The sequence below is a fragment of the Camelina sativa genome, chromosome 1 (genome assembly GCF_030686135.1).
Source record: "Camelina sativa cultivar CO46 ecotype springtype chromosome 1, ASM3068613v1".
In the NCBI taxonomy this organism is placed as follows: Eukaryota; Viridiplantae; Streptophyta; class Magnoliopsida; order Brassicales; family Brassicaceae; genus Camelina; species Camelina sativa.
The window spans coordinates 646,669-670,919 of record NC_141880.1 but is presented as its reverse complement, the minus strand read 5'-3'; the positions used below and the strand labels follow the sequence as shown (position 1 = coordinate 670,919).

Sequence of the window (24,251 nt, the reverse complement as noted above, 5' to 3'; positions counted from 1 at the left end):
CACGGTCCATATATTAAGAGATACGAATATACTATTACATACATTTTGATCACCACCATTCAAAGCAAGCACTCTACAAATTAAATGTTTGATGGTTTATAAGTTACACAATTAAACGAGTTGCGGCCGACATAAGAGAAATATATAACCGACTTACGTTACGAGCATAATTTGTCTACAAATACTATAGTTACAACAAATAAACGACGTGAATAAGCAAAAATCACCAAACGACATCGCTTTTGATACACAAAAACCTTAATTCACATTTTTTTTTTGTTCTACAGTCGCATCATCATTTATAAAGTGCATTCATAGCCGCTCTCTGTTTCCTCCTTTTGTCTCTCGCTACCCTCATCCTTATCGCCGCTGTTTCGTCGTCTTGAATGAGTTATCAGGTTTACTTTTCTCTCTATCTTCTTCTTCTTCTTCTTCTTCTTCTTATTCAATCTCCGTTAATGGCGGAAATTGACAGATCGAAGTTTTCTTTGTGATTTTCGTTGAAAAGGGTTTGTTGCGCAGATCTTTATCTTTTTCGTTTTCTTTTGGTTCTTGTGAAAAAACTCCGTTTTTAGTATATTCAAATACTTCATTTGGTGTTTCTTTGGTTTCTATGAAAATTGATTTCTTTTAGTCAAACGTATTCGTTGGCATTTTCTGTTTTTTTTTTAATAAAAAAACACCCTTTTTATATCCTAATCCCCTCTGATGAATTTCAAATTGCAAAACTCTAATTTCTGTTTCATCTTGATGCACAGATTAGGCGTTCTTCTGTGGATAAAAGTGGTTCGAGGATGAATCATTGTAACCTTCAGCAGAACGCCTTCATCATGACTCGTGACGAATCCAGACATTTTGTTTCTTCTATCTTTTGTGATCCAATGGACTCTCTTGTTTGTCCTAAGCCCCGTCGCCCCAACAACGTTGTTCGTCCCCTTAGGTTACATTATAGGTATATAAAGTCTCTTCCTTTTTTATTCATCTAAACATCATAATGGTTTTGGTAACAAAATGTTGATTTGCTTTTTTGTTTTTTGGGATTCGCAGTCAATCAGGAGCAGCTGATGCATGTGATTCTAAAGCCGGGGAAGATCTTTTGGACATAATTCGTAGAAAGGTTCGTTTTTTCTTTTCTTTTCAATATGTATGTTTCAGAGTGGCGCATTGAAGCAATGTCTATTGCATTTCACTTGTCTTTCTTTGTTTGTTTCCTTAATTGGAGTTCTCTCTGTATAGAAATCATCAACACTAAGTTACATAGTTGCTCCGTAGTGGTTTATTTATCTTTGTGGTTTATGATGTTGTGTTCCATATAACGTCTCCACTAGATTTCACCTGACCGAACTATGTATGATTTTCAGAGCTCCTTATTGTATTAGTTTGCTTATCGAATCAATTCTTTGATGCGTATAGAGATTGATCTTTAGTTGAATCTGTGTGAAGCATTGTCCTTATATTGTGTGTATTTGAGGTCTAAACTCTGATTCTTGTCTTCTTCTTTCTTTACAGGAAGAATCAGGATCGTTTGTAGCTTCATCACACCCATTTTTTCTTGGCTCTCCCCCGAGCAGAGCAGCGAACCCTTTAACTCAAGATGCACGCTTTGGAGATGAGAAACTCAATCCTATCTCACCCTCACTCTCCCCTCTTCTTTCATCTACATCTCGTGTCAAAGGAGGAGGTTGTGGTAGAGTGAAGTATGGGGTGAAACCAGCAACTGTTAGAGTAGAAGGATTTGATTGCTTGAACAGAGACCGCCAAAACTCAAGCATCCCTGCCATGGCCTAGAAGAAGAAGAAGAAGACGAAGAAGAAGGAACAGAGAGATTCAAAAAAGTGTATATAAAATCCGGAATCAAGACTCCAATGTTTGAAGCAGGTATATATATTTTTGAAGACGATGAGGAAACAGAGGATTTAAAGATCATCAGTTAATGCTTTTACTTCAGTTTTTTTGTTACTATTGATGAGGTCAATGTTGTGTATATGAGAATTTTATCTATATGTATATAAATATCTACCTTGAGGTAAAAATTAAGATGGAGACTTGATGTGTCAAGTTTTCTTCTTTTTTTCCTTGAGTCTCGTTGTAACATATTAAAAGCAATTTGGAGTGTTGTTCTCCCTTGTATAGTAACGTTTCTTCTTCCTTTTTTCTTTTTGGAGATTCACAAATCAAAATGTTAGTGCTTTGGAGTCACCCGTCTTTGACTACGTAACGTGACGCTTATGAATTAAGTACGGTCTGTTCAACGAAGAATATTCCTTCAACATTGTCGTGAACAAAACCTTCTAATTACATGAAACCCATAGATTAGATTAGACTAATGAATTTTGTTTTGAACTCCTAAAAGTTTAGACCAGGTAGTTAACATTGACAGTTTGACACCCAAAAACCATGGATATAAAAATTGCAGTGGAAATATGATACCGGATGATGTGTGAAAAATGCAATATGGTTTGTTTTGTTGTAAAATGTTTACATGGTTTTTTAGAAATTACAGGACAGAATCCATAAACTCAAAGCTAACGTATTCTGGTATACATAAATTAAAGGTGTTACGGAAGAATAGACTATTGGTTAATAAACTATGGATAAAGAATTAAACTAAAAGGTGAGTAAAGAGATAATTTTCTTAATGTATATAATTAGTTAAAGATGACTTAGTGTTACGTTAATACGAAACCGTCGGCGAACAGAGTCACAAAAAAGATCCGCCCACAGTGAGAGGAGAAGAAGAAAAGATAAAAAAAACCAGAAACCGGAAACCAGTCAATAGTTTTGGGACATAAGTTAAAAAAGCGGTATTGTGTAATAAGGATGGGATTATTTTTCCAGAAAACCAGGAGCTAAGTGTGGGCCCAATTGCTCCTCTCAAATGACTCGAATCCCATCTGGATGAAAATTACGTGGCGACTCGACCAAACTTCTCACGCGCGGCCGTGAAAGCCACGTGTTTTTTTTACTTCTGTCTTTTCAAAATCCAGCATTTAAGGACAGAGTCATTTAAATGCAATGTGCACGTGTATGACACGCCATGGGGATGAAAACAAAACTTGGGGAGAAAACACGAGAAGCAAAACCTTGAATCAGGGCAAAAAAAAAACAGCGGCGGTTCTGGGAGAAAATTAGAAGGATTTCGAGGAATTGAAAAGACAAAAACACCCCTTGTCTTTAGAAGAAAACTGCTCTTCTTATCTTTGTTTAATCTTTTGTCTTCTCTCTTCGTAACTTACCCTTGGTTTTATAATCTCTCCGCTCCCCCAAAAACCCAGGGGCTTCTTAAACGCACACAATTCTTCTTTCTTATATATTTTTGCGAATCTTCATCACCAACTCCCACATAATCTCCGAGATAACTTCATAAAACAGAGGCTTAGGTTTTAAAATCAACTTTTTTTTTGTTGGTTTTGGGTTTGAGTATTGTTCGATCAGTTGTTGTTTACTGTAAGCAAATCGAAATCAAAGATGCGGATGAGCTGTAATGGATGCAGAGTTCTTCGAAAAGGGTGTAGTGAGGATTGTAGTATAAGACCGTGTTTGTCTTGGATCAAATCCCCTGAAGCCCAAGCTAACGCTACCGTCTTTCTCGCCAAGTTCTATGGCCGTGCTGGACTCATGAACCTCATTAACGCCGGTCCCGATCACCTTCGTCCTGGTTAGTGGTTTTCTATACCAAAACGTCGCCCGTAAAGTTTAAGGGACTTTTTTTTGATAAAAACCTAAAACCGACGCCGTTTTTGTGATGGCAGTAGTGAATACTATTTTCAAACGGTGCCGTTTGTGTTAGGTCAGTATTTTAAACCAAATTAGGGTTAATTTTATTTTCTCAGGGATATTCCGATCGTTGTTACACGAAGCTTGTGGAAGGATTGTGAATCCGATCTATGGTTCAGTGGGTTTGTTATGGTCGGGAAACTGGCAGCTTTGTCAAGACGCCGTGGATGCTGTGATGAAAGGGGAGTCTATCACTGAGATCGCCACAGACGCGGCGACGATCGGCCAAGGTCCGCCGCTTAAGAGCTACGACATCCGACATAACTCCAAAGTTGACAACTCCGCCGCCGCTGCGGCTACTGGCTCAACCGATCTGAAACGAGGGAAAACTCGCCGGGCTAAGAGGGTCGCGGCCCTTGAGAAACAGGCGGAATCGGAGGGAAAGTCCGGCGGCGGTGAGGCTAGTCACGAGTCGTCGTTGAGTCATCAGTCTGAAGTAGTGGCTGCTCATGAAGGAGAGAGCAAGGAATCTGAGAGCAATGCCTCTGAGGTTTTGGCATTTTCGCCGCCGGCTGCTCAGGGCTCCGGCGAGGTTAAGCTCGACCTAACTCTTGGGCTTGAGCCGGTGTCACGTGCGTATGACGTGGTACCTGTGAAGAAGAGAAGGATCGGCGTGTTTGGCACGTGTCAGAAGGAGAGCACGTGTAAGACTGAGCTTATGCTCTGAGCTTCCGTCTCAGCTCTCCGTAGAAGTTTTGCCCGCAATCAGCTCATTTCGGTTCGGCTCTGATCATCGTCAAGCCGAGCCGGTAACTTTTTAATATAATTTTTCTTTATTTCATCCTTTAGTTTTTTCACTTTCTTCTATTGTGACCAAAGAAAAAGGGTAGCCAGTAACTATATCATGTACAAACTTATTTACAGCGAGTAATACAAGAATTGGCTGAGAATTATTATTATTTCTTTCGTTTCTTTTACTTTTTTAAAAAAGCTAAAATAAACAGTGAACAAACAAAAAGTATGACAGGTGGGTGGTGGGTCAACTATTTCGGGAAGCAATATTGGGTAGTATGGGAGAAGGTTATGAGGATGTGTTAGCTAGTGATTTATGGTCCGATGGGAGGGGCTGGGATTGGGCTAGGATATCTCCACACTTGGCGAAAGATCGCAGACTGGAACTCGTTGCAGTGGTGTTAGATAAAGTGACAGGAGCGAAAGACCGGTTGGCATGGGGAGAAATGGTTGATGGTCGCTTTACTGTTAGTTCTGCATATGCATTGTTTAACAAGGAGAGAGTCACTAGCACAGGATATGGGAAGGTTTTATGATCGGATTTGGATGGCTGCAGTGCCTGAGCATTTATTTGGTTAGTTGCGAGACAGGTGATCATGACTAATGCTGAACGTTTTTGTCGGCATATGACTGATTATGCAGTTTTTCCAGTGTGTAAGGGTGAAATTGAGACAATTATTCATGTCCTTCGGGATTGTCCGGCAATGGCGGGGTTGTAGCAGCGGATTGTTCCGACGAGTAGGCGCCGGCCGTTTTTTGATCAGACATTACTTGAGTGGTTATTTGCCAATCTCGGTGGTGGTGGTGGAGAGGTAGATTCTTATTGGCAGGCCTTGTTTGCTATGGGTATATGGTGGGCCTGAAGTGGCGTTGTGGAAACGTTTTTGGAGAAAACGAGTTTGGCATGACCGTGTTAAGTTTATCAAAGATTCTGCTCAAGAAGTTGTGATAGCTCGACGGGTGAATAAAGGAGTTGGTCGGGAGGAACGGGAGATTTTGGTAAGTGGGGAGATCCGCAAGAGGGATGGGTCAAGCCTAATATGGATGGCGCTTCTAGAGGTAACCTTGGTTTAGCAACTGCGGGTGGGGTTATACGTGATGCAGAAGGTAGGTGGTGTGAAGGATTTGCTTTGAATATTGGTAGATGTTCGGCTCCTTTAGTGGAATTGTGGGATGTGTACTATGGTCTCATTATTGTTAGGGAGTGAAGTTTTAGGCGGATAGTGTTGGAGTTGGATTCAGAGATGGTGGTGGGTTATCTTAAGACAGGGATCAGGGAAACTCATTCGCTATCGTTCCTGGTGCGTTTGTGCCATGATTTATTATCGACGGACTGGATAGTCCGTGTGGATCATGTGTATAGGGAAGCGAACTATCTTGCCGACGGGTTAGCAAACTATGCTTTTACTTTGACGTTAGGTTTTCACTCTTTTAGTATGATGCCGAGTGTTGTTGCGCCTTTGTTGCAACAGGATATGTGTGGACCTGCATGGTCCACGAAGGATTTCTCCTCACTCGATTGTGGCCCGAAGCACATGGCTTCTGCTTTCAACTCTGCCAAATCTCCCTGTGGCTTACCAAAAAAAAAAGTTTAAATTTTAAAAGTGGATTAAAGTGAAAATATTATTTTGGGCTTATCATCTAATATCCAAGAGTCATTTTGGGCTTATCTATAGACGACGGACGGTAGTCAGGAAACTCTCAAGACGACGTGGCATATTTTCATTGGATTAAGAACGGCTGACTTGGCAGAGTTGAAAGCAGAAGCCATGTGCTTCGGGCCACAATCGAGTGAGGAGATATCGAGGGAACACGAAGGTAGGGGGACTGATTTTGTATCTCTTCTTTCTCTTTTACCTACTCGCTTTCTCTCTCTCTTCGCCGGCGGCGATCAATTCGAACGGAATTTTTGCCGGGGAAAAAGGTCACCACTGGGAAGGGAACTGTGCTGATATGAAGATATTTGTGAAAACTCTCAAGGGGACTCACTTCGAGATCGAAGTCAAACCCGAGGATTCGGTATGCCAATTTCTTCCCAGTGATTGTTTCCTTACTTGTTAGTTAGTCAGTTAATACGGTTGAATTACGTATCCGAGGGATTGGATTTGGTTGTGTTTAGGGGCTTCTCTGTTTATGACATTCTTTCGTGATCTGAGAGTTACTTCTTGCGAGTGAACTTTGGCAATTTGGAGGTTTCTTAAGATAATCTATACAATTTAGCAATCTTTTTGTATGGGTTTGTAGTGGCAAACTAGCTCATGTCGTTTGCATTTTGAACTGTGTTTGTCACTACGTTTGGATCCATGACCCTTCTTTTGCTTCTCCTTGTTGTTTGGGAATGTTACAGTCTTTCTTTTACTGTACTGAGAGTTTTAAAATTTAAAAGCATTCGTTATTTGATGACTTTAGCTTGTTTGAATTTTGTGATTCCATGCTCTTTTACTAACTTTTTGTTTTTTTTCCTTTTTTGGTGGTTGTTTTAGACATTGTATAACTTTGATTGCTATTTTCATCTCTTTTTCTGTGAATGCATTTCTGATGATCAGATGTGAGGTTACTAGTTTGTTGGTTGTAACTAGTTGTAGATGTAACTGACATTTTTTTAAAAAAAATTTAAAGGCATTTGACTATTTTTATTGGACTTGTGATGGCGAAAATATATACATTCAGGTCGCTGATGTGAAGAAGAACATCGAGACTGTACAGGGCGCAGATGTATATCCTGCTGCAAAACTGATGCTTATTCACCAAGGTAAAGTTCTTAAAGATGAGACAACAATTGAGGAGAACAAAGTTGCTGAGAACAGTTTTATCGTCATTATGATGGCCAAGGTGCGTTTGAGATCTGGAAACAAAAGTAATTTTGTGTTTTTTGTTTTTGTTTAGCTTTAGCTTTTTGATTGCCCGATTCTTATCTGTTGCTAAACATGTAGAGTAAACCTGCTTCAACTGGAGCATCTAGTGCATCTGCTGGCACACCGCTGGTGAGTTGGTTCTGTTGTTATAGCATCATTATATAGGCTGAGATGCTGCAACTTGGGATTTTAGAAAACTTTTGCTTCAGCAACCAATGAAACGAAAGTATCAAAATGTTCTTTTAGAAAATTTATCTTCCTGTTGGTTGACTGATCTACATTTCGTGTTGGTTCAGGCCAAGTCGATATCTCCCTCAACATCACAGCCTTCAGTTTCTACTCAGACTGCGGCTTCTGTAGCAACGTGAGTTTTCGAGACAAGTACTTTCTGTTTCAGTTTACTGGAATCTGTCTGAAAAAATTGTGGTTATATTCTATCCTAAAACTAATTTTCAATCCCCAATTCTTTAACTGTGCAGACCAGTGGCCCCTGCACCGACACGTCCGCCACCACCTGCACCGACACCGCTGCCTACACCTGTACCTGTAGCTGCAACTGAAACTGTGACTGTACCTGAACCTGTGCCCGCTACTATACCCGCAAGCACTCCTGCACCAGACTCAGCTCCTGTGGGGTTAGTATCTTTGATATCTAAATCTTCTGCACAATTCAGAAATTAACTTTCTCTTGTTATGTTCCATATTTGTTTTGGTTGAGATAGAAGTCAAGGTGATGATGTTTACGGACAAGCAGCATCGAATCTAGCCGCTGGAAGTAATTTAGACAGTACCATTCAGCAAATTCTTGACATGGGTGGAGGAACCTGGGATCGTGACACTGTTGTTCGTGCACTCCGTGCTGCATTTAATAACCCTGAAAGAGCTGTGGAATATCTTTACTCTGTGAGTTCATTTATTTCTATGAATTTGCTGTAGATTTGTGTCCTTTCATGCAACTTTGTCTAAGAGGCATGTTTTGGTCATAATCACCATGCCTCACTAATCACTATGCCTAGAATATACTTTCTTGCCATTATTGCTGGCTACTATTCTCCTTGTCACTAAAGGTTAACATCGAAATTTGTGTCTTAGGGGATCCCTGAGCAAGCTGAAGTTCCAACAGTTTTCCGTGCTCCAGCTAGTGGTGGACAGCCAGCAAATCCTTCAACACAGACTCAGCAACCCGCAGCAGCACCCGCAAGTGGCCCTAATGCAAATCCGTTAGATCTCTTCCCACAGGTAATACACCTTAAGATAGAAAGCGGACTTGGTTCATTTAAACTCTGAATTATATATAAGCGTGTAACTAAATTCTACTCTTTATCTTTGACAGGGCTTGCCAAATGTTGGCGGAAATCCTGGTGCCGGAACACTTGACTTCCTGCGCAACAGCCAACAGGTATAAACTGTGTTTTTTCTTTCTTTCCTACACTTGCGTACAGAATGAGTATATCAGACATCAATGTATTACGTAATTATTCTGGTGTATATTAGTTCCAAGCTCTGCGAGCAATGGTGCAAGCAAACCCTCAAGTTCTGCAGGTATGTTGATCCAATTCACAGAAGAACTAAAATCATTGTCAGTTTCCATTGAATATCGCTTCAAATGATTTTGTCCACGCGTTTTCTGCAGCCTATGCTTCAGGAACTGGGAAAGCAAAACCCAAACTTGATGCGGTTGATTCAAGATCACCAGGCTGACTTCTTACGCTTAATAAATGAACCTGTTGAAGGAGGGGGTGAGAGGTATGTATCATCCTGGTGTTATGATGATTATTTTACGATTATGACTCATATGTAATACACATCAAAACCAAAACACTATGAGGCATTTGATTACCTAAGCCGTGATTCCTTTCTTGGATAATTTGTGCACTGTATAATTCAGTGGCAATATCCTTGGCCAATTGGCGGCGGAGATGCCACAGCCACAAGCGATTCAAGTCACACCTGAGGAACGCGAAGCAATTGAACGGGTATGTTCCTTTCTCTCTCTCTCTGCCTCCCTCTTTTCTTCACTTGTAGAACTTTGATCTTCCCCCTTAGAAACAGTGTTTGTATCACTCTTATTGCCTACCAACTCGGTTTCGCATTGATAATACAACAGCTTGAAGCAATGGGATTCGAGAGAGCACTGGTATTGGAAGTGTTTTTTGCGTGCAACAAGAACGAAGAGTTGGCTGCAAACTATCTTTTAGATCACATGCATGAGTTCGAGGAATAAGCTTCTACAGTAAAACTTTCCTTTCTCTATTATCGCCAATGGTCCATATGTTTTACCTATATATATTTGTGGGATGCCAAATTTGAACCAGAGACGACATTTCCTTGATCCCGTTACTTTGTCTATGCTCATGGCTCAGTTCTCAGTTTAAAATGCATCTCTTTCTTTGTATTGTCTTTGATCGTCGTTAGTCCCTACTTTTACAAAATTGTAATGTTTAAAATTAATGTAAGTTATCCTCACGAGGATGCATTAAGTTCAAATTTCTCAGAAATTGACATTGGTCTCCGGCTCTTCGCTGGTTTATTACTCAGATTCTCTAGCGAAAATAGAGCTTCTACGCTTTGCTAATACGACGTCGTTTACTCTACTCATGAATCATGATGCCTTTTAAGAGGTTTCTTTTTCACTCGCATCTTCTTTCTCTGGAGCCCTCACGAAATTTAAAAGAAGAAATTAAAAGAGGAAAACAAAAAAAGCTCATCTCACTGAAGCTCCCAGAGAAGAAAAGGAAAAGCCCTAGAAATCTAGAATCTCTCTCCCCTCTCGTCTCTTTCCAGTTTGTTTCGATCTCTCATCATCGAAAATGTCTGTGCGAGTTCTGAATCCTAATGCGGAGGTGCTCAACAAATCGGCCGCGCTTCATATGACCATCAACGCCGCTAAGGGTTTACAGGATGTACTCAAGTCCAATCTCGGTCCTAAGGGAACTATCAAGATGTAACTCTCTTTCCTCTTGATGGATCTATGCTTTATTCCTTCGTCTCTTCACTCTCACTGTATATATATATATATATATATATATATATATATTCATTTTCACGCGATTTTATCGATCACTCTCTGTGTAGGCTTGTTGGTGGTTCCGGGGATATCAAGCTTACCAAGGATGGCAACACGCTTTTAAAAGAAATGGTATGTCCGATTCAAGTAGAATAAAATATATGCTAGGTCTTGTTGATTGATTGATTAGAATCTAGAGTGTCTCCAGAAGCTTGTAAAACGCTAGGATTATTATGCCTATTTGTTTATTATATGAAGTCTGTTTATTATGGCTGTGCCATGTAATTTGGTTCGTTTTGCTCGAAGACATGTTAAATTCTAATTAGGTTAGGCTAATCTTTAGACCACGGACTGGTAATGCGACTATCCTGCTCTAATCGATAAATCTTAGCTTGTCTGATGATTCTTACAGTGGTGGTCACTTGCTTATCTTTTCAGCAAATTCAAAATCCAACTGCCATTATGATTGCGAGGACAGCTGTTGCACAGGATGACATAAGTGGTGATGGTACTACTTGCACTGTCATCTTCATTGGTGAGCTTATGAAACAGTCGGAGCGTTGCATCGATGAAGGTTAGCTAAACTAACTTGTCTCTGCATTTTACTTTGATTTGTTGATGAGTTTGGTTGTTTTATGCTTCTCTATGTCTGTCTTATATATTTAGTCTGGATCTGATGCCTTTCATTTTCTTAATCTGTATGTTATGGTTCACATATAATACCTTTCGTCTTCAGTTCAGCTACCTTGTCATGTTTTGGTTACTCTCAGTGAGAAATGGTCCTGATGAAAGGTTTGTATTTGTCTCAGGAATGCATCCACGTGTCTTAGTTGATGGTTTCGAGATTGCTAAAAGAGCTACTCTCCAATTTCTCGACACTTTCAAGACCCCTGTGGTTATGGGTGATGAACCTGACAATGAGATCCTGAAAATGGTTGCCAGGACAACGTTAAGAACAAAGGTATTCTTTGTTTGCTGATATCTTTGTGTTTTTGTTATCACCGACTCTTCTCTTTGCTTTCTGACTAGCTTTTTTTTTTCTGGCTTACTTAGTTGTATGAAGGCTTAGCTGATCAACTGACTGATATTGTTGTTAATTCGGTAAGTTTACTGACGACAACTCTCATTGAATATCATCATGCTTTTTTCACATATACAAAAACTATCAATGGATCTATTTTGGTTCTTCTAATTAGCTAACTCCCGCATTTAACAGGTTCTCTGCATTCGGAAGCCTGAAGAACCTATTGATCTGTTTATGGTTGAGATTATGCACATGCGCCATAAATTTGATGTTGACACACGATTGGTATGCCTTTGTTTTACAGTAAATTTCTTCAGTCGGAATTTACAGATTTTCACACTAGTAAAATGACTTGTGTATGGGATTAAATATTTTTGCTGGTCGTGAATCATAACTGTCATCTTTATGCACCCGTTGTGAATATAACATTAACATAGGTTGTTTCTCTTGTATTAGGTTGAGGGGCTTGTTCTTGATCATGGTTCAAGACACCCTGACATGAAGCGACGTGCGGAAAATTGTCACATCCTGACTTGCAATGTGTCACTAGAGTATGAGAAGAGGTACGTAATACAAATCTCTGGTCTGATTGATTGGTTGAAGACATATGAAATACTAGAAGTTAGATAAACTATCCTATGTATTTATGCTTTTGTAGCCTAACTTCGTATATATCAGTGAAATTAATGCAGGATTTTTCTACTCGAATGCGGAACAGAGGGAAGCCATGGTTACTGCTGAGAGACGTTCTGTTGATGAAAGAGTTCAGAAAATTATTGAGCTGAAGAACAAGGTGAGTTTGAAACCGCTACTACCTCCAAGCCATATGCTGTATTCTTTCAGATATTTACATGTTCTATTTCTCAAACAGGTTTGTGCTGGTAATGATAACAGCTTTGTAATCATAAATCAAAAGGGTATTGATCCTCCGTCATTGGATCTTCTTGCTCGAGAAGGGGTAAGCTATGATTAGCTTTTTCTTGTTTTCAGCATCTGATTGCTAAAAAAAGTACGGAAAATCCAGAAAATATTGTGAAATCAAGTGAATTGAAATGTAAAGTAAAGGCAAAATGAATTAACCTAACAGAGAAAAGGTTATCCACTAAGAGTATTCACCTAGAAGCAGATGACTGGATCTTCTACTAAGCTTGTTTCTTGTCTTGTACTCGGTTTCTCGTGTCTACAAGTTGTTACAACCGAATTATCTTTCTGTTTCCTTATATATGTTTATATGTATATATCTCCAGATAATCGCCCTTAGAAGAGCAAAGAGGAGGAACATGGAACGTTTGGTTTTGGCATGTGGTGGAGAAGCTGTGAACTCCGTTGATGACTTGACCCCTGAGTCTCTTGGTTGGGCTGGACTTGTTTATGAGCATGTTCTTGGAGAGGAAAAGTATACATTTGTCGAGCAAGTGAAGAATCCTCATTCATGTACTATCCTCATAAAAGGTACAAAGTCCAAAACTTTTATCTCTTGGCAGCTAAGGTCTATTTTGCTTAATTTTATACGCCTGGTCACTGATCATCTATGAATTAAATTTGTTTTTTTTTCTGTAGGGCCTAACGACCACACTATTGCTCAAATTAAAGACGCTGTCCGTGATGGTTTAAGATCAGTTAAGAATACCTTAGAAGATGAGTGTGTCGTATTAGTAAGTACCTTCTTGTCTACAAGGATTAAATATATTGCTACTTCAGTGTGATTGTTTTGGTTTATTGACATCTGTCTCTGTCCGTAGGGAGCTGGAGCTTTTGAAGTTGCAGCGAGACAACACTTAATCAATGAAGTCAAGAAAACCGTTCAAGGGGTAAGTATAAAGTAAATTCCCTTTGCTCCAATACCAGTTCTTGTTTTTTTCCGGTTGCTAATGTTAATTGTGGGCAAATTGCAGCGTGCTCAACTTGGTGTTGAAGCTTTTGCCAACGCCCTTCTCGTGGTACCCAAGACACTCGCCGAAAATGCTGGGCTTGACACTCAAGACGTTATCATTTCTCTAACGGTATTAGACTTGTGTTTTCCTCATCTGACACTATCGATTATGCTCTAATAAAGATTCTGTTTAGGTTTATTTACTGGATTTTAATGTTTATACAGAGTGAGCATGACAAAGGAAACGTTGTAGGACTAAACCTACAGGATGGAGAACCCATAGACCCTCTGCTTGCTGGAATTTTCGACAATTACTCAGTGAAACGCCAACTTATCAATTCAGGGTATGTGCGAAGCCAAAATGGCAACTTAACGCTAAAATTTGGCATTTAAAAATAATGGAGTCTTTAATTCAGTTGCGTTTGAGGTCAGGCAGTTAAAACGGTTGTTTGGTAATATGTTGCAGGCCGGTCATTGCTTCGCAGTTGCTATTAGTGGATGAAGTGATTCGTGCAGGAAGAAATATGAGGAAGCCTACTTAAAAAAAGACTGGTCTCTTTGTTTTAAATTTTTTTACTTTCTAGTTTCTACTTGTTTTAGTTCTTCTTTTCCTTTCGTGTTTTGAGCATTAGTATATGAAATATTATTTCCTTCAGTGTTTTGTTTGTCATTAGATAATTTTGGATCTAACTTTTTGTATCACAATAACCTGATGTATATCTTGAGAGTGGTTGGTTTCTAAGGACTAATATACTCTTGTTTGTAGTAGGCATGCATCAGTTTTTTTCAGTAAGGATGAATGTTTGAATCGAAACTGAATAATATGAGCGAATTCTGAAGAAAATAGAGAAATTAATTGCAAGGTAATCTCAACCACAGCATTCTAATCTTATTTAACCCTAATTCTAGAGGAAGGTGATTAAGACATAAAAGTATTTGAGGGAAGTAGTGAATTGAACATTTGAAGAAATTTGTGTCGAACATCAATGTGAAGCCGAAATTAAAGTAATTTGTTTTTCCTATCAAATTTTATGATTTAGGAAATGATTCGACGGAAATAGAACCAGATTTATTTGAAACGACACAATAAAGTCAAATTACCAACAATGCACGGGATACGACTTTTGAATGAATTTTATCTTCTAAACTAGGATTTAACGTGCGGTACAATACTTTTAATTTTAAAAATTTAAAATTATATTCTATTTATTTGTTATTTTATTATTATTTTATTAATTTAAAAAATATAAAATTTTACAGATATTTGATATAAATATTCAAAGTATAGGATTTTTGTATTGTTTTCAAAGTTTTAACTCGTATGATATATGTATAGTTATCTCTTGGTACACATCTAAAAGTATTTAAAAAAAAACAATTCCACTTATCTCCCTATATTGGATTAATGCCAACCGTCTCACCAAAATCAAAATAAATTTTTGCGCAAAAAAATAATCTAAATAAGTTTTTTATCAAATTTAATTATGTTAATTGTTTTACCAAATTAGCATACTTATATAGTTTATGATTTTTCCATATCAATATATATAGTTTATGATAATTAATAGAATTTTAATTTTTTGGTAAATCCTCAAAAAATAAAAAATAAACCAAATTATATGTGTGTTTTCAACATATTTAATGTGACATTTTATAATTGGATTTTTGGTTTAGGAAATTTATTAATGTTAATATAATTATGGATATTGTAAACTTTTGTTATGGAAAATCTGTTGTATATTATTTAAATTTGAGATATTGTAGCATCTATAAAAATAGTTTTGGAGATTTAATGGATTAAAACTTTAATGGATAGAGTTGTTTTTGGAAAAATCAGAATGTATAGATGTTGTTAAGATTTTATGGTAATAAATATAACAAATATTGATCAGAAAGTTTAGTATTTGAATTTCTCTAAAATTGTTTTAGGAATTAATATTGTAAAAAAAATTAAATAATTAAAACTTAAACGCCATACAAATGTTAATAAATGTTAATATAGATGGGAATGACGGTCCAATCGATGTGTAAATTATTTATTTCTCACGAATCACGATTATTATTGGTTTAGTTTCTTAGTTGATAAGACTATCCTCATTGGTTTAGTTTCTTAGTTGTTTCTTAAGGCATATTTAATAAGAAAAAAAAGAGAAGAAACTTTGCTAAGAGTTAAGGAAAATTTTGTTGATTATTGGTAGAACCAAATTTAAGGGTTTCTTAATAATAAATATAGTAAAATAATAATTAATATCTTAAAATATTCAAAATTATTTTATATATCAAAGACACAACAAGACACAACAAGACTCAAGAAGACACAACAAGACTCAACAAGACTCAACAATACTAATCATCCACTAAGTCAAGCAGCTTCTCTTTCATAGCTTCTTCTTTCGGAGTAAGCGGTCCAGTTTTGGCCAGCAAACTGTCAAGAATTTGCATTTTTGACAATCTCTCTTTCAGCAGCAATTCTTCCCTCTTGATTTCCCACATGCCTTGGTACTCCTTCAAAGCCTTCTCTTCTTTCGCTTCTGTATGAGTCTTCCTCTGTTTGGCCTTACTTGCGTCTCTGCCAATAGGCCTTGTGTTTGTTGGCTCATCTATATTACCGCCGGTCTGAGAAGCTGAAGCTTGTGTAGGATCATCAAAGAGTCTTTTCCTGTTGGTTACTTCAGGTGCTTTACCATTAACACTCTCACACCATTTCTGGTCGTAGCGTAACTCTAACCAACAATGCTCAAGAACGAATTTTTTCTGATAAATGTTATAGTACATATCATATGCTGTCCTCAGTATATCATCTTCATTCTGACCACTAGTTTTAGCCCTTACCGCAGCAGCATATGTTCCACAAAACTTCCCCACCGTATCTTGGATCTTAGACCATCTCTGTTTACACTGAACTGGCCCTATCTTCTCATTGCCATCAGAAAGAGGACTATCTGAAAAATACTTAGCAACCCTATTCCAGAAGGTCTTGCCCTTCTGATCATTGCCTTTCACAGCATCCTTGCTGGTGTTTAACCACCCGCTAATGAGAATCCGGTCATCAGAAGGTGTCCATTTCCTTCTCTCCCTACGGAACTGACTTGGGGAAGGTGTTGTGTCTTCACTTGGGGAAGCTGCGGAACTGACTTGGGAACTAAAGAGAGGAAGTGGAGACGACAGAGTAGGTATATTTGGGTAGAGGGAATCAAAAGAAATGGTTTGACTATTCATAAGTCCCACAAAATTTGTGGACTGGTTTAGCTCATGGTCTGACTCCATAGTAGCAAAGAAGAAAAGAAGAGTGGTTTATGCTTGAGAGGTGTAGAAACGAAGAATGGTTTATGGTTGGAAGATACTCGGGTTTGTGGTTTAAGATCAAGAAAAGCTTAGTTTTTAAAGTGAAGCATATTGGAGTTACAATTAATTCTCGACACCAAACACACAATGAATACACAACCTAGTCACTTCCATTAATGAAAGAACAACCACCAATTAAGAATAATTACTACCTAGTCACAAAGAAGTACACATAGGAGCACAAATCTGATATGACATGCTATAACTCACTATCCGAAAAAAGAAACTACCAAACAAACAAAGCAATCAATTTAAATATAAACAAGTTAGGTGTATATTTACCTCTTTCGGAGATTTGGTTGAAATATTGTTTCCTTGTCGCCTTAATTGTGATTGGTTTGAGCTCAACTAAAAGAAACTCACAAAACAAGAAACAAGAAATGGTTTTAGTAACTATGTAAAGACATGACATCCATTAAAGCATAACTACAAGTACATGAGTCTTAACTAATACCAACTGTGTAAAGATTCATTAAAGACACAACAACCAACAACCAACTTACAATGTGATAGGAGAGAAAAGAGTTGATTCAATCGGTTTCAGATACACAAACCCAATTCAACCTATTATGAGAATCTAACAAGTTAATCATCACATTCACTCCTTAGAAGAAAATTTCAGGTTAATTATACAAATAAGAGAGAGAGATGAGGTAGTATAGGTTCTGTTCTGACCTCACCACATGCAGACTCAAAGAAGGTTCTCACATCAGCTTGAGAAACCTGCACTCGTAGGAAAAAATCTTTAAACAGGAGACAGTAATAAAATTATGTATACATTCTATGTAGATAGTTCAGCATTTACCTTCTTGTCGATATTTGTGCAGTAGATTGTCCTTGTGCACATCTCCCTTTCATCTTCTGACTGAATTAACCAAAACACAGTAGATATCCAAAGTAAAATTCAAAACTCAAAACTGAAACCAAAATGATTAGTATAACTTCTGATCAGTATCCCTATAGAGCTTTTTGTCACACAACCTAAAAAATACTATATTTTAAGTTGAAAGATATATAACAAACATTAATTTAAAGCTTACTTGTCCACAGTTACTAAACAAGGCAGCAAGACCCTCCTCAGTCACCTAAAATCACAAAACAGATTTGTTATACATTGATGCAACTTAACTAGAATCCGTTCCACACAACCTTAACAGAGAGTACTAATAAAAACTTACACTCTGGTCAATGTCAGAAACATACACTGTTCTTCTAATACTATCCTATCTTTGAGCCTTAGAAATCCTCCCAGTCAACCTCCTCCTCCCTTGGCTATAATTGTTTCTTCTCTGTAATAACAAAAACATCAATAAAACAGAATATAAAGCAAGCACATTTAACCAAAGTTTAAAGCTTTAACAACAAACAGAATTATTTTTACCTTCCTGGTATTATCATCCTTCTTGGCATCAGATTCAAATTCTTCACCTGATTGCTTCTTGGCTGTAGCAAAATCGTCAGCAGAGAGAAATTGATTAGGTTTCCCAACCTGATTGTTCTTCTTAGGGTTGTAGTAAGAAGGGAAAAACTCCTTGGCATCCAAAACGTAAAGGAAGAAACTTTGATTCAATCGGTTTCAGATACACAAACCCAATTCAACCTATTATGAGAATCTAACAAAGAGATTAATCAAAATTCACCAACAACAACTTCATCAGTGAATAATAAGATGAGGAGATTAAGAAGTGTTACAAACACTTCACCGAAAATTAATCTAAGTTTCCCAGATCAACCGAAATTGTCTCACAAACAAAAGACATAATTAAATTAAAATTGAGACAATTTTCAAATAAACAAATAACAATTACTAGACATGCAAGAACAATTACCTGAACAAATCGAATGGCTTGAATCTTCCCCAAATATTAGGGTTTCGACGGATCGCTCACCACCGGAATCACATGCCCCCTGCTTCACCGGAACCAAATCGCGGCCAAATCCTAGTCCAATAGCCGTGGGAATCAACTGGAAGAGAAGCAATCAGTTTCCGGAATCGAAGGAAGAAGAGATTCAAGCTGAAATCGCGAAAAGTCTCGAGAGAGAGAGAGAGAGAGAGAGAGAGAAAAGAGAAAAAAGGAAAGTGAAAGAGAGATGAAAAAAAAAATTAAACCCCTTCGTCCCAAATAAAACTCGACCCACTGATTTTGTGACACTTGTCCAGCAAGAGACGTTTCTTGCAATCCTAAAATAAGAAACGAATCTTGCATTTCTTAGCTTAGGTTTCAATAATTAATATTATCTACCCCTAAGAAACAAACTAAGAAACAACATAATTGTGCCGATGAGGATAGTCTTAAAGTCTTTGACGGGTCAACACCGTTAGACACTTGTCGAATTTTTATTGGGCCTTTTTTCTTTACTTTCTCCAAAAATCAAAGCCCAGTCTCTTCCCTTTTTCCCCCTAATTTCTTCTCACTCCCCCCCCCCTTTCTCAAAGTCACAGGCTTCGAATTCGACAATCCCTAATTCCAAAATCCCACCCCACGGTAAGCTCCCCGGATCTGGTCTCTCTCTCTGTTCGACGAATCATTCTTGTGTTGCTCGTTCATGTTTTCGTTTCGTGGACTTCGTATCTTTGTATTGTTGTATGTGTTCCTTGTTATTTCGAGATCTGGCATAATCTAGGTTTCTTTCTAGGTCCTGTGTTTATCTGTTGGCATAGTGTTCCTCTTATGCTTTTTTTTTCGTAATTGAGGATTGATCCGTACGAGAAAATGGTGGAAAACACGAAACCGTTGTTGTGTTTTTGTTTCTTTCTCTTTTATGATTTTCGTAATTATTGGGAATTATGTTGGTATACAGTGGTGATGCTCATAAAATTTTGGTTATATGGATTTTGAAAAAAAGGATCTAGAAGTGTGTGATAATAATAACACAGAAGATGTCGTCTTTGCGGGAAGAGAATGTGTACTTAGCCAAGTTAGCTGAGCAAGCTGAACGTTATGAGGAAATGGTTGAGTTCATGGAGAAAGTCGCAAAGACTGTTGACACCGATGAGCTTACTATGGAAGAGAGAAACCTCTTGTCTGTTGCTTACAAGAACGTTATTGGTGCTAGGAGAGCTTCCTGGAGGATCATATCTTCCATTGAACAGAAGGAAGAAAGCAGAGGCAACGATGATCATGTTTCGATTATCAAAGACTACAGAGGAAAGATCGAAACCGAACTCAACAAAATCTGTGATGGAATATTGAATCTTTTGGATTCTCACCTTGTTCCAACTGCATCTTTGGCTGAGTCCAAAGTCTTTTACCTCAAAATGAAAGGTGATTACCACAGATACCTTGCTGAGTTTAAGACTGGAGCTGATCGGAAGGAATCTGCAGAGAGCACCCTTGTTGCTTACAAGTCAGCTCAGGTCAACTCTTTTAAGTTTGAACATCTATCTAAATTTGCTGCTTGAGACCAGTAAAGGGGCTGTCTTGATTCATGCTTTTACATATGTCCTTTTCTTATAATGCAGGATATTGCACTTGCTGAGTTAGCTCCTACTCATCCGATTAGACTGGGACTTGCTCTTAACTTCTCTGTCTTCTACTATGAGATTCTCAGCTCACCTGATCGTGCTTGCAGTCTTGCAAAACAGGTTTGTTTTTACCCTACGGGATGTTGTTATGGTACTTTCAGACTTTGTAACACTTGTTCAAGATTGCTTAATATTGTTTTTTTCACAGGCTTTTGATGAGGCCATTTCTGAGCTGGATACATTAGGAGAAGAATCATACAAAGACAGTACACTGATAATGCAACTTCTCCGTGACAATTTGACCCTCTGGACTTCTGACATCAATGTAAGCTTTTGTCTCCCTCCTTGATTTTTTCTTCCCATTAACCCATATCTACGCAATCTAAGCTTCTTTACCCGAGAGATTTCGACTAAACGCTGATGTGTTGCTCATTTTCAGGATGAGGTGGGTGGTGATGAGATCAAGGAGGCGTCAAAACATGAGCCGGAAGAGGGGAAACCAGCAGAGACAGGGCAGTGACCAGATGATGGTACGGAAGAAATATTTCTAAGTATGTATGGTACGGATTTGGCTTTAGTTTCCAAAAACATATGATATTATTATTGGGGTTTGTAGTAGCAGCGAGAAAGATCATTATTTGATATTCTCTTAGAAAACTTAAAAACCTCTGTTCCCTTTTCTTTAGTTGGTTTGTTTTTAAAAGCTCTTGATCGCTGATTCTCGCGATATTGCTTGTTAAGTATTTAGGGAGTGAAGAAAGAAGAAACAAAACTGTTTTAATTCATCTTTAAAGAATCGTGAGAGTGAAATCAAAACCAAGGACCTAATACACGAAGAGACAATAGAACAAAAATAAATTCCAAAATGTCTTTATTTTTTATTTTTTTTTGGCAAAGCATTATTCTTCATGTCATAATTTATTTTCCTTTTGTGCAGTAGTAACACTCATGGGTCTCTTTCCATACATGAAACATTTAAATTTATTGTCTTTATTGTCTTTATTTATCATTTTTCTGTTGTTCCTTTTATATTCATGTTTCCCATATGTGTGTATTTATATTTTGTATAGAAATTTTTTTTATTCAACTAACATTACTAGAAACTGAAAAAAATCTCGTCAATAACTCCGAACACATATGCTAAAATTAATAGTTTTATTGAGCATACCTTTTTGAAATACGAATATACGCAAATAAATGTCTTTAGTGATTATGAATATTATTCCTATTTTTAATTAAGTAATTAGACACATACTTAACATAAAAAACACACATCGCTATTATTACCATCCCCCTCCTCGAATCCCACTGCTTTGCTTTTCCGCTTGTCTTTGTGCATTCATTCACCTTCTCTCTCTCCTCTCGTCTGTCTCTCTCTTTCTCTCTCTCTCAAATGGTTTCAGCTACTTCAATCATAGCCTGGTCTAATACTCTTCTCTTCACAACTCTCTCTACTTATCAAAGTTTGGATTTTTCACTCGCTTTTGTTAGTACTTGGTCTCTCACTCTCTCTTGTTATCTTCTTGTTTTTTTTTTGCTTTTCAGGGGCTCTGGAGAAGATGGGCAACTAGGAATTGGTACCAACGAAGACAAGGAATGGGCTTGCGTCGTTGAAGCTCTTGAGCCTTACTCTGTTCGCTCCGTTGTCTCTGGTAGCCGTAACTCCCTCGCCATTTGCGATGATGGCACGGTACTATCCGAATATTCATTGGAATGAGATTTGTCTTGTTTTAATTTGGTCTTTATGTATTAGGGGAGCTCATATTTATCTGTTATAGCCAAAAAAGAAGAGGGCGCTTACTGTTTGGTTTTACAAGTTCTCTTAAGATTTGAAGGAACTAGAAACATGGTTTGTTTTTATTTGTCTTCCCCTGTTGTTTGAAAAGTCTCCTAGCTGTGAATCTTTATTAGAAGTCCGCCAATAGCTCAAAGTTGTTTTCTTTAACAGGTTTTGGTTTTGTTATCATGGAATTGGTCTGATTCTGGTTCTTATTTCAGTTCTTTTGGTGACTTGAATTGGCAAAGTTAAGATTTTAAAAGCTCTATTTCACTAAGTTATGTTACTGGTTGTTTGAACTGAACTCAGATGTTTACATGGGGTTGGAATCAAAGAGGTACATTAGCACACCCACCAGAAACAAAAACAGAAAACATCCCTAGTCGAGTTAAGGCTCTTGCCAATGTCAAGATCACTCAGGTTTGATCTTTTTTTTTTTTTGTTCATCTACTAATCTATTGTGGTTTTCGTTAGATTATCCTATGGGACGACTTGTTTTTACCTATGAATTTAATATAGGCAGCAATTGGTGGTTGGCATTGTTTAGCTGTTGATGATCAGGGCCGAGCATATGCGTGGGGTAATACACTGCCTGTGTTATTGTTTCATTCTCTCTATCTGTTTTGCTTGTTGAATCCTATTGAAATTTATTATGGAATGCGCGTAGGTGGGAATGAGTATGGACAATGTGGTGAAGAGCCTCTAAAAGACGAGATGGGTAGGCCCGTGCGAAGAGATATTGTGATCCCTAAGCGTTGTGCCCCGAAACTTACAGTCCGACAGGTAAACTTGCTTGTATTCTAATTCTAAAACCTCTCTGCGTTGCCTCAAAACTAAATCTGTGTTCTACTCTTTGATGTTGATGTATGAATAAACCATTTGAGGTCTAATCTTCTTTAACAGGTAGCTGCAGGTGGTACTCACTCCGTGGTTCTGACACGTGAAGGTCATGTGTGGACTTGGGGTCAACCTTGGCCTCCTGGTGACATGTATAGAGAACAATTAAACTCATATCAATAGCATTCATTTTGTGCATTCTTAAGCTATTACTTGAGTGTTGGGTTTGGTTTCCTCCAAATTGCAGAAAACAGATATCTGTTCCTGTAAGAGTTCAAGGTCTTGAAAATGTTCGTCTTATCGCTGTTGGAGCATTTCATAATCTGGCTCTTGAAGAAGATGGCAGATTATTGGCATGGGGTAATAACGAATACGGACAACTTGGAACCGGTGACACTCAGCCAACATCTCATCCTGTTCCAGTCCAAGGCCTTGATGATCTCACTTTGGTTTGGCTTTTATCCCTTTTCTTGATTCCTTTTAAAAAGTGATTCTGATTATAATTATTCAGTTGACACCACCGTCTTCTCATTTTGTTAAACGCATTGTAGGTTGATATTGCTGCTGGTGGGTGGCATTCAACGGCTTTAACAAATAAAGGAGAGGTAATAGAACTCATTCTCAAAGTTTCTATATTCCCTTCTCTTCTCATTCTCACCATGTGTTAGATCCTCTTTTCCTTCAAGATATGAGTATATGGATTTCGTCTTCTGATTCTTAGGTGTATGGTTGGGGAAGAGGAGAACACGGAAGACTCGGGTTCGGTGACAATGACAAGAGCAGCAAAATGGTTCCACAGAAAGTAAATCTTCTATCTGAAGAAGATATAATTCAGGTAAGTAATGCTTCAAACTTCAGTGAGTGATCTATCATTCAGGTAAAGCATTTAACTTTTAATAATCTTGAGATCTCTTCTTTCCTAAAAAATTAGGTTTCTTGTGGGGGAACACATTCAGTTGCTTTGACAAGAGATGGCAGAATCTTCTCGGTTAGTCTCTTCAAAACAAGAAAACAGCTTTCGGGTTTAGTTTGAAACATTATAAAAAAACATTCGTCCCTTTGATTATGTTTCACTTTTGGATCAGTTTGGTAGAGGGGATCATGGTAGACTTGGATATGGAAGGAAAGTAACAACAGGACAACCATTGGAGTTACCTATAATGATACCTCCACCTGAAGGAAGCTTTAATCATGCTGACGAAGAAGAAGAAGGAAAATGGTCAGCTAAGTCGATCGCTTGTGGTGGCCGCCACACCCTTGCAGTTGTTGAATGGAAGTCCGATGATATTTGATCCTCAATGGCACCGGTTAATGAACAAGTTATGAAGAGAAAAAAAAAACAGCAATGTGATTCATACTAAGGATGGCAAAAGGAGAGTATGTATTTATAAAAAGGAAAGGGGCAAAAACATGCTTATTTCCCTATGAAATAATCTTTTTGTAAGAGTAATTTTGATTTCAAGGAAATTTTACAAATAATTTTGATAGTGGGAGATCTTGGTAAATGCCAGAGTCCTTAGTTTGTTATAAACCTTGAACAAAAAATTTGTTTTTTACA

General features: G+C 37.9%; 7 protein-coding genes across 12 annotated transcripts; 6 read left to right on the top strand and 1 right to left on the bottom strand.

The window, feature by feature from the left end:
- Window positions 1-22: 22 nt before the first annotated feature.
- Window positions 23-2,149, top strand: LOC104776363 (uncharacterized). Of its 2 annotated transcripts, none has more exons than XM_010500449.3 (4): window positions 23-398; window positions 759-952; window positions 1,048-1,117; window positions 1,510-2,149. In XM_010500449.3, the coding sequence occupies exons 1-4, from the start codon at window positions 387-389 to the stop codon at window positions 1,786-1,788; spliced, it is 555 nt and encodes a 184-aa protein (XP_010498751.2). In that variant the 5' UTR covers window positions 23-386; the 3' UTR covers window positions 1,789-2,149. The 2 variants fall into 2 exon arrangements, with proteins under 2 accessions (XP_010498751.2, XP_087306120.1); XM_087449994.1 differs by having other exon boundaries at window positions 373-509.
- Window positions 2,150-3,019: 870 nt separating this feature from the next.
- Window positions 3,020-4,676, top strand: LOC104776267 (LOB domain-containing protein 41). The gene is made up of 2 exons (XM_010500335.3): window positions 3,020-3,658; window positions 3,834-4,676. The coding sequence occupies exons 1-2, from the start codon at window positions 3,469-3,471 to the stop codon at window positions 4,442-4,444; spliced, it is 801 nt and encodes a 266-aa protein (XP_010498637.2). The 5' UTR covers window positions 3,020-3,468; the 3' UTR covers window positions 4,445-4,676.
- Window positions 4,677-4,774: 98 nt separating this feature from the next.
- Window positions 4,775-9,851, top strand: LOC104776180 (ubiquitin receptor RAD23c). The gene is made up of 13 exons (XM_010500228.3): window positions 4,775-5,896; window positions 5,982-6,528; window positions 7,180-7,341; window positions 7,443-7,493; window positions 7,661-7,728; window positions 7,844-7,999; window positions 8,087-8,267; window positions 8,457-8,603; window positions 8,698-8,763; window positions 8,859-8,906; window positions 8,998-9,110; window positions 9,253-9,340; window positions 9,472-9,851. The coding sequence occupies exons 2-13, from the start codon at window positions 6,463-6,465 to the stop codon at window positions 9,586-9,588; spliced, it is 1,263 nt and encodes a 420-aa protein (XP_010498530.2). The 5' UTR covers window positions 4,775-5,896; window positions 5,982-6,462; the 3' UTR covers window positions 9,589-9,851.
- LOC104776080 (T-complex protein 1 subunit zeta 1) lies at window positions 9,843-14,017 on the top strand. The gene is made up of 15 exons (XM_010500124.3): window positions 9,843-10,308; window positions 10,440-10,503; window positions 10,810-10,945; window positions 11,181-11,332; window positions 11,425-11,472; window positions 11,588-11,680; window positions 11,852-11,958; window positions 12,074-12,188; window positions 12,267-12,353; window positions 12,643-12,847; window positions 12,956-13,050; window positions 13,138-13,206; window positions 13,291-13,398; window positions 13,494-13,612; window positions 13,735-14,017. Exons 1-15 carry the CDS (start codon window positions 10,175-10,177, stop codon window positions 13,808-13,810), a joined length of 1,608 nt encoding a protein of 535 aa, XP_010498426.1. The 5' UTR covers window positions 9,843-10,174; the 3' UTR covers window positions 13,811-14,017.
- A 1,464-nt stretch (window positions 14,018-15,481) lies between these two features.
- LOC147949423 (glutathione S-transferase T3-like) lies at window positions 15,482-18,706 on the bottom strand. 4 transcript variants are annotated; one of them, XM_087509274.1, is made up of 8 exons: window positions 18,443-18,583; window positions 17,995-18,056; window positions 17,792-17,902; window positions 17,654-17,698; window positions 17,419-17,530; window positions 17,289-17,336; window positions 17,117-17,177; window positions 15,482-16,961 (listed from the first exon to the last, which is right to left on the bottom strand). In XM_087509274.1, exon 8 carries the CDS (start codon window positions 16,533-16,535, stop codon window positions 15,615-15,617), a length of 921 nt encoding a protein of 306 aa, XP_087365400.1. In that variant the 5' UTR covers window positions 16,536-16,961; window positions 17,117-17,177; window positions 17,289-17,336; window positions 17,419-17,530; window positions 17,654-17,698; window positions 17,792-17,902; window positions 17,995-18,056; window positions 18,443-18,583; the 3' UTR covers window positions 15,482-15,614. The 4 variants fall into 4 exon arrangements, 2 of the variants coding, with proteins under 2 accessions (XP_087365400.1, XP_087365414.1); XR_015596273.1 differs by having other exon boundaries at window positions 16,823-16,961; window positions 17,419-17,478; XM_087509288.1 differs by lacking the exon at window positions 18,443-18,583 and having other exon boundaries at window positions 17,995-18,154.
- A 206-nt stretch (window positions 18,707-18,912) lies between these two features.
- On the top strand, window positions 18,913-20,782 carry LOC104775989 (14-3-3-like protein GF14 nu). Of its 2 annotated transcripts, none has more exons than XM_010500011.2 (5): window positions 18,913-19,099; window positions 19,461-19,971; window positions 20,077-20,199; window positions 20,288-20,404; window positions 20,519-20,782. In XM_010500011.2, the coding sequence occupies exons 2-5, from the start codon at window positions 19,495-19,497 to the stop codon at window positions 20,597-20,599; spliced, it is 798 nt and encodes a 265-aa protein (XP_010498313.1). In that variant the 5' UTR covers window positions 18,913-19,099; window positions 19,461-19,494; the 3' UTR covers window positions 20,600-20,782. The 2 variants fall into 2 exon arrangements, with proteins under 2 accessions (XP_010498313.1, XP_087365487.1); XM_087509361.1 differs by having other exon boundaries at window positions 18,988-19,099; window positions 19,416-19,971.
- Window positions 20,783-21,306: 524 nt separating this feature from the next.
- Window positions 21,307-24,180, top strand: LOC104775898 (ultraviolet-B receptor UVR8-like). The gene is made up of 11 exons (XM_010499897.3): window positions 21,307-21,501; window positions 21,625-21,769; window positions 22,166-22,276; window positions 22,376-22,436; window positions 22,524-22,639; window positions 22,760-22,845; window positions 22,941-23,142; window positions 23,245-23,298; window positions 23,415-23,528; window positions 23,625-23,681; window positions 23,779-24,180. Exons 1-11 carry the CDS (start codon window positions 21,473-21,475, stop codon window positions 23,983-23,985), a joined length of 1,182 nt encoding a protein of 393 aa, XP_010498199.2. The 5' UTR covers window positions 21,307-21,472; the 3' UTR covers window positions 23,986-24,180.
- Window positions 24,181-24,251: the final 71 nt, after the last annotated feature.

Excerpts from the sequence above, each read along its gene's own strand:
- LOC104776180 (XM_010500228.3), top strand. The coding sequence starts at position 6,463 with ATGAAGATATTTGTGAAAACTCTCAAGGGGACTCACTTCGAGATCGAA. Across the intron at positions 7,342-7,442 it reads TCGTCATTATGATGGCCAAG|AGTAAACCTGCTTCAACTGG; the intron begins GTGCGTTTGAGA and ends CTAAACATGTAG. Across the intron at positions 8,907-8,997 it reads CAAACCCTCAAGTTCTGCAG|CCTATGCTTCAGGAACTGGG; the intron begins GTATGTTGATCC and ends CGTTTTCTGCAG.
- LOC104776267 (XM_010500335.3), top strand. The coding sequence starts at position 3,469 with ATGCGGATGAGCTGTAATGGATGCAGAGTTCTTCGAAAAGGGTGTAGT. Across the intron at positions 3,659-3,833 it reads TCCCGATCACCTTCGTCCTG|GGATATTCCGATCGTTGTTA; the intron begins GTTAGTGGTTTT and ends TTATTTTCTCAG.
- LOC104775898 (XM_010499897.3), top strand. The coding sequence starts at position 21,473 with ATGGTTTCAGCTACTTCAATCATAGCCTG. Across the intron at positions 22,640-22,759 it reads CGAAACTTACAGTCCGACAG|GTAGCTGCAGGTGGTACTCA; the intron begins GTAAACTTGCTT and ends CTTCTTTAACAG. Across the intron at positions 23,682-23,778 it reads GAGATGGCAGAATCTTCTCG|TTTGGTAGAGGGGATCATGG; the intron begins GTTAGTCTCTTC and ends CTTTTGGATCAG.
- LOC104776080 (XM_010500124.3), top strand. The coding sequence starts at position 10,175 with ATGTCTGTGCGAGTTCTGAATCCTAATGCGGAGGTGCTCAACAAATCG. Across the intron at positions 11,333-11,424 it reads GGACAACGTTAAGAACAAAG|TTGTATGAAGGCTTAGCTGA; the intron begins GTATTCTTTGTT and ends TGGCTTACTTAG. Across the intron at positions 13,399-13,493 it reads ACGTTATCATTTCTCTAACG|AGTGAGCATGACAAAGGAAA; the intron begins GTATTAGACTTG and ends ATGTTTATACAG.
- LOC147949423 (XM_087509274.1), bottom strand. The coding sequence starts at position 16,535 with ATGGAGTCAGACCATGAGCTAAACCAGTCCACAAATTTTGTGGGACTT.
- LOC104775989 (XM_010500011.2), top strand. The coding sequence starts at position 19,495 with ATGTCGTCTTTGCGGGAAGAGAATGTGTACTTAGCCAAGTTAGCTGAG. Across the intron at positions 19,972-20,076 it reads TTGCTTACAAGTCAGCTCAG|GATATTGCACTTGCTGAGTT; the intron begins GTCAACTCTTTT and ends CTTATAATGCAG. Across the intron at positions 20,200-20,287 it reads CTTGCAGTCTTGCAAAACAG|GCTTTTGATGAGGCCATTTC; the intron begins GTTTGTTTTTAC and ends TTTTTTTCACAG.
- LOC104776363 (XM_010500449.3), top strand. Across the intron at positions 953-1,047 it reads CCCCTTAGGTTACATTATAG|TCAATCAGGAGCAGCTGATG; the intron begins GTATATAAAGTC and ends TGGGATTCGCAG. Across the intron at positions 1,118-1,509 it reads TGGACATAATTCGTAGAAAG|GAAGAATCAGGATCGTTTGT; the intron begins GTTCGTTTTTTC and ends CTTTCTTTACAG.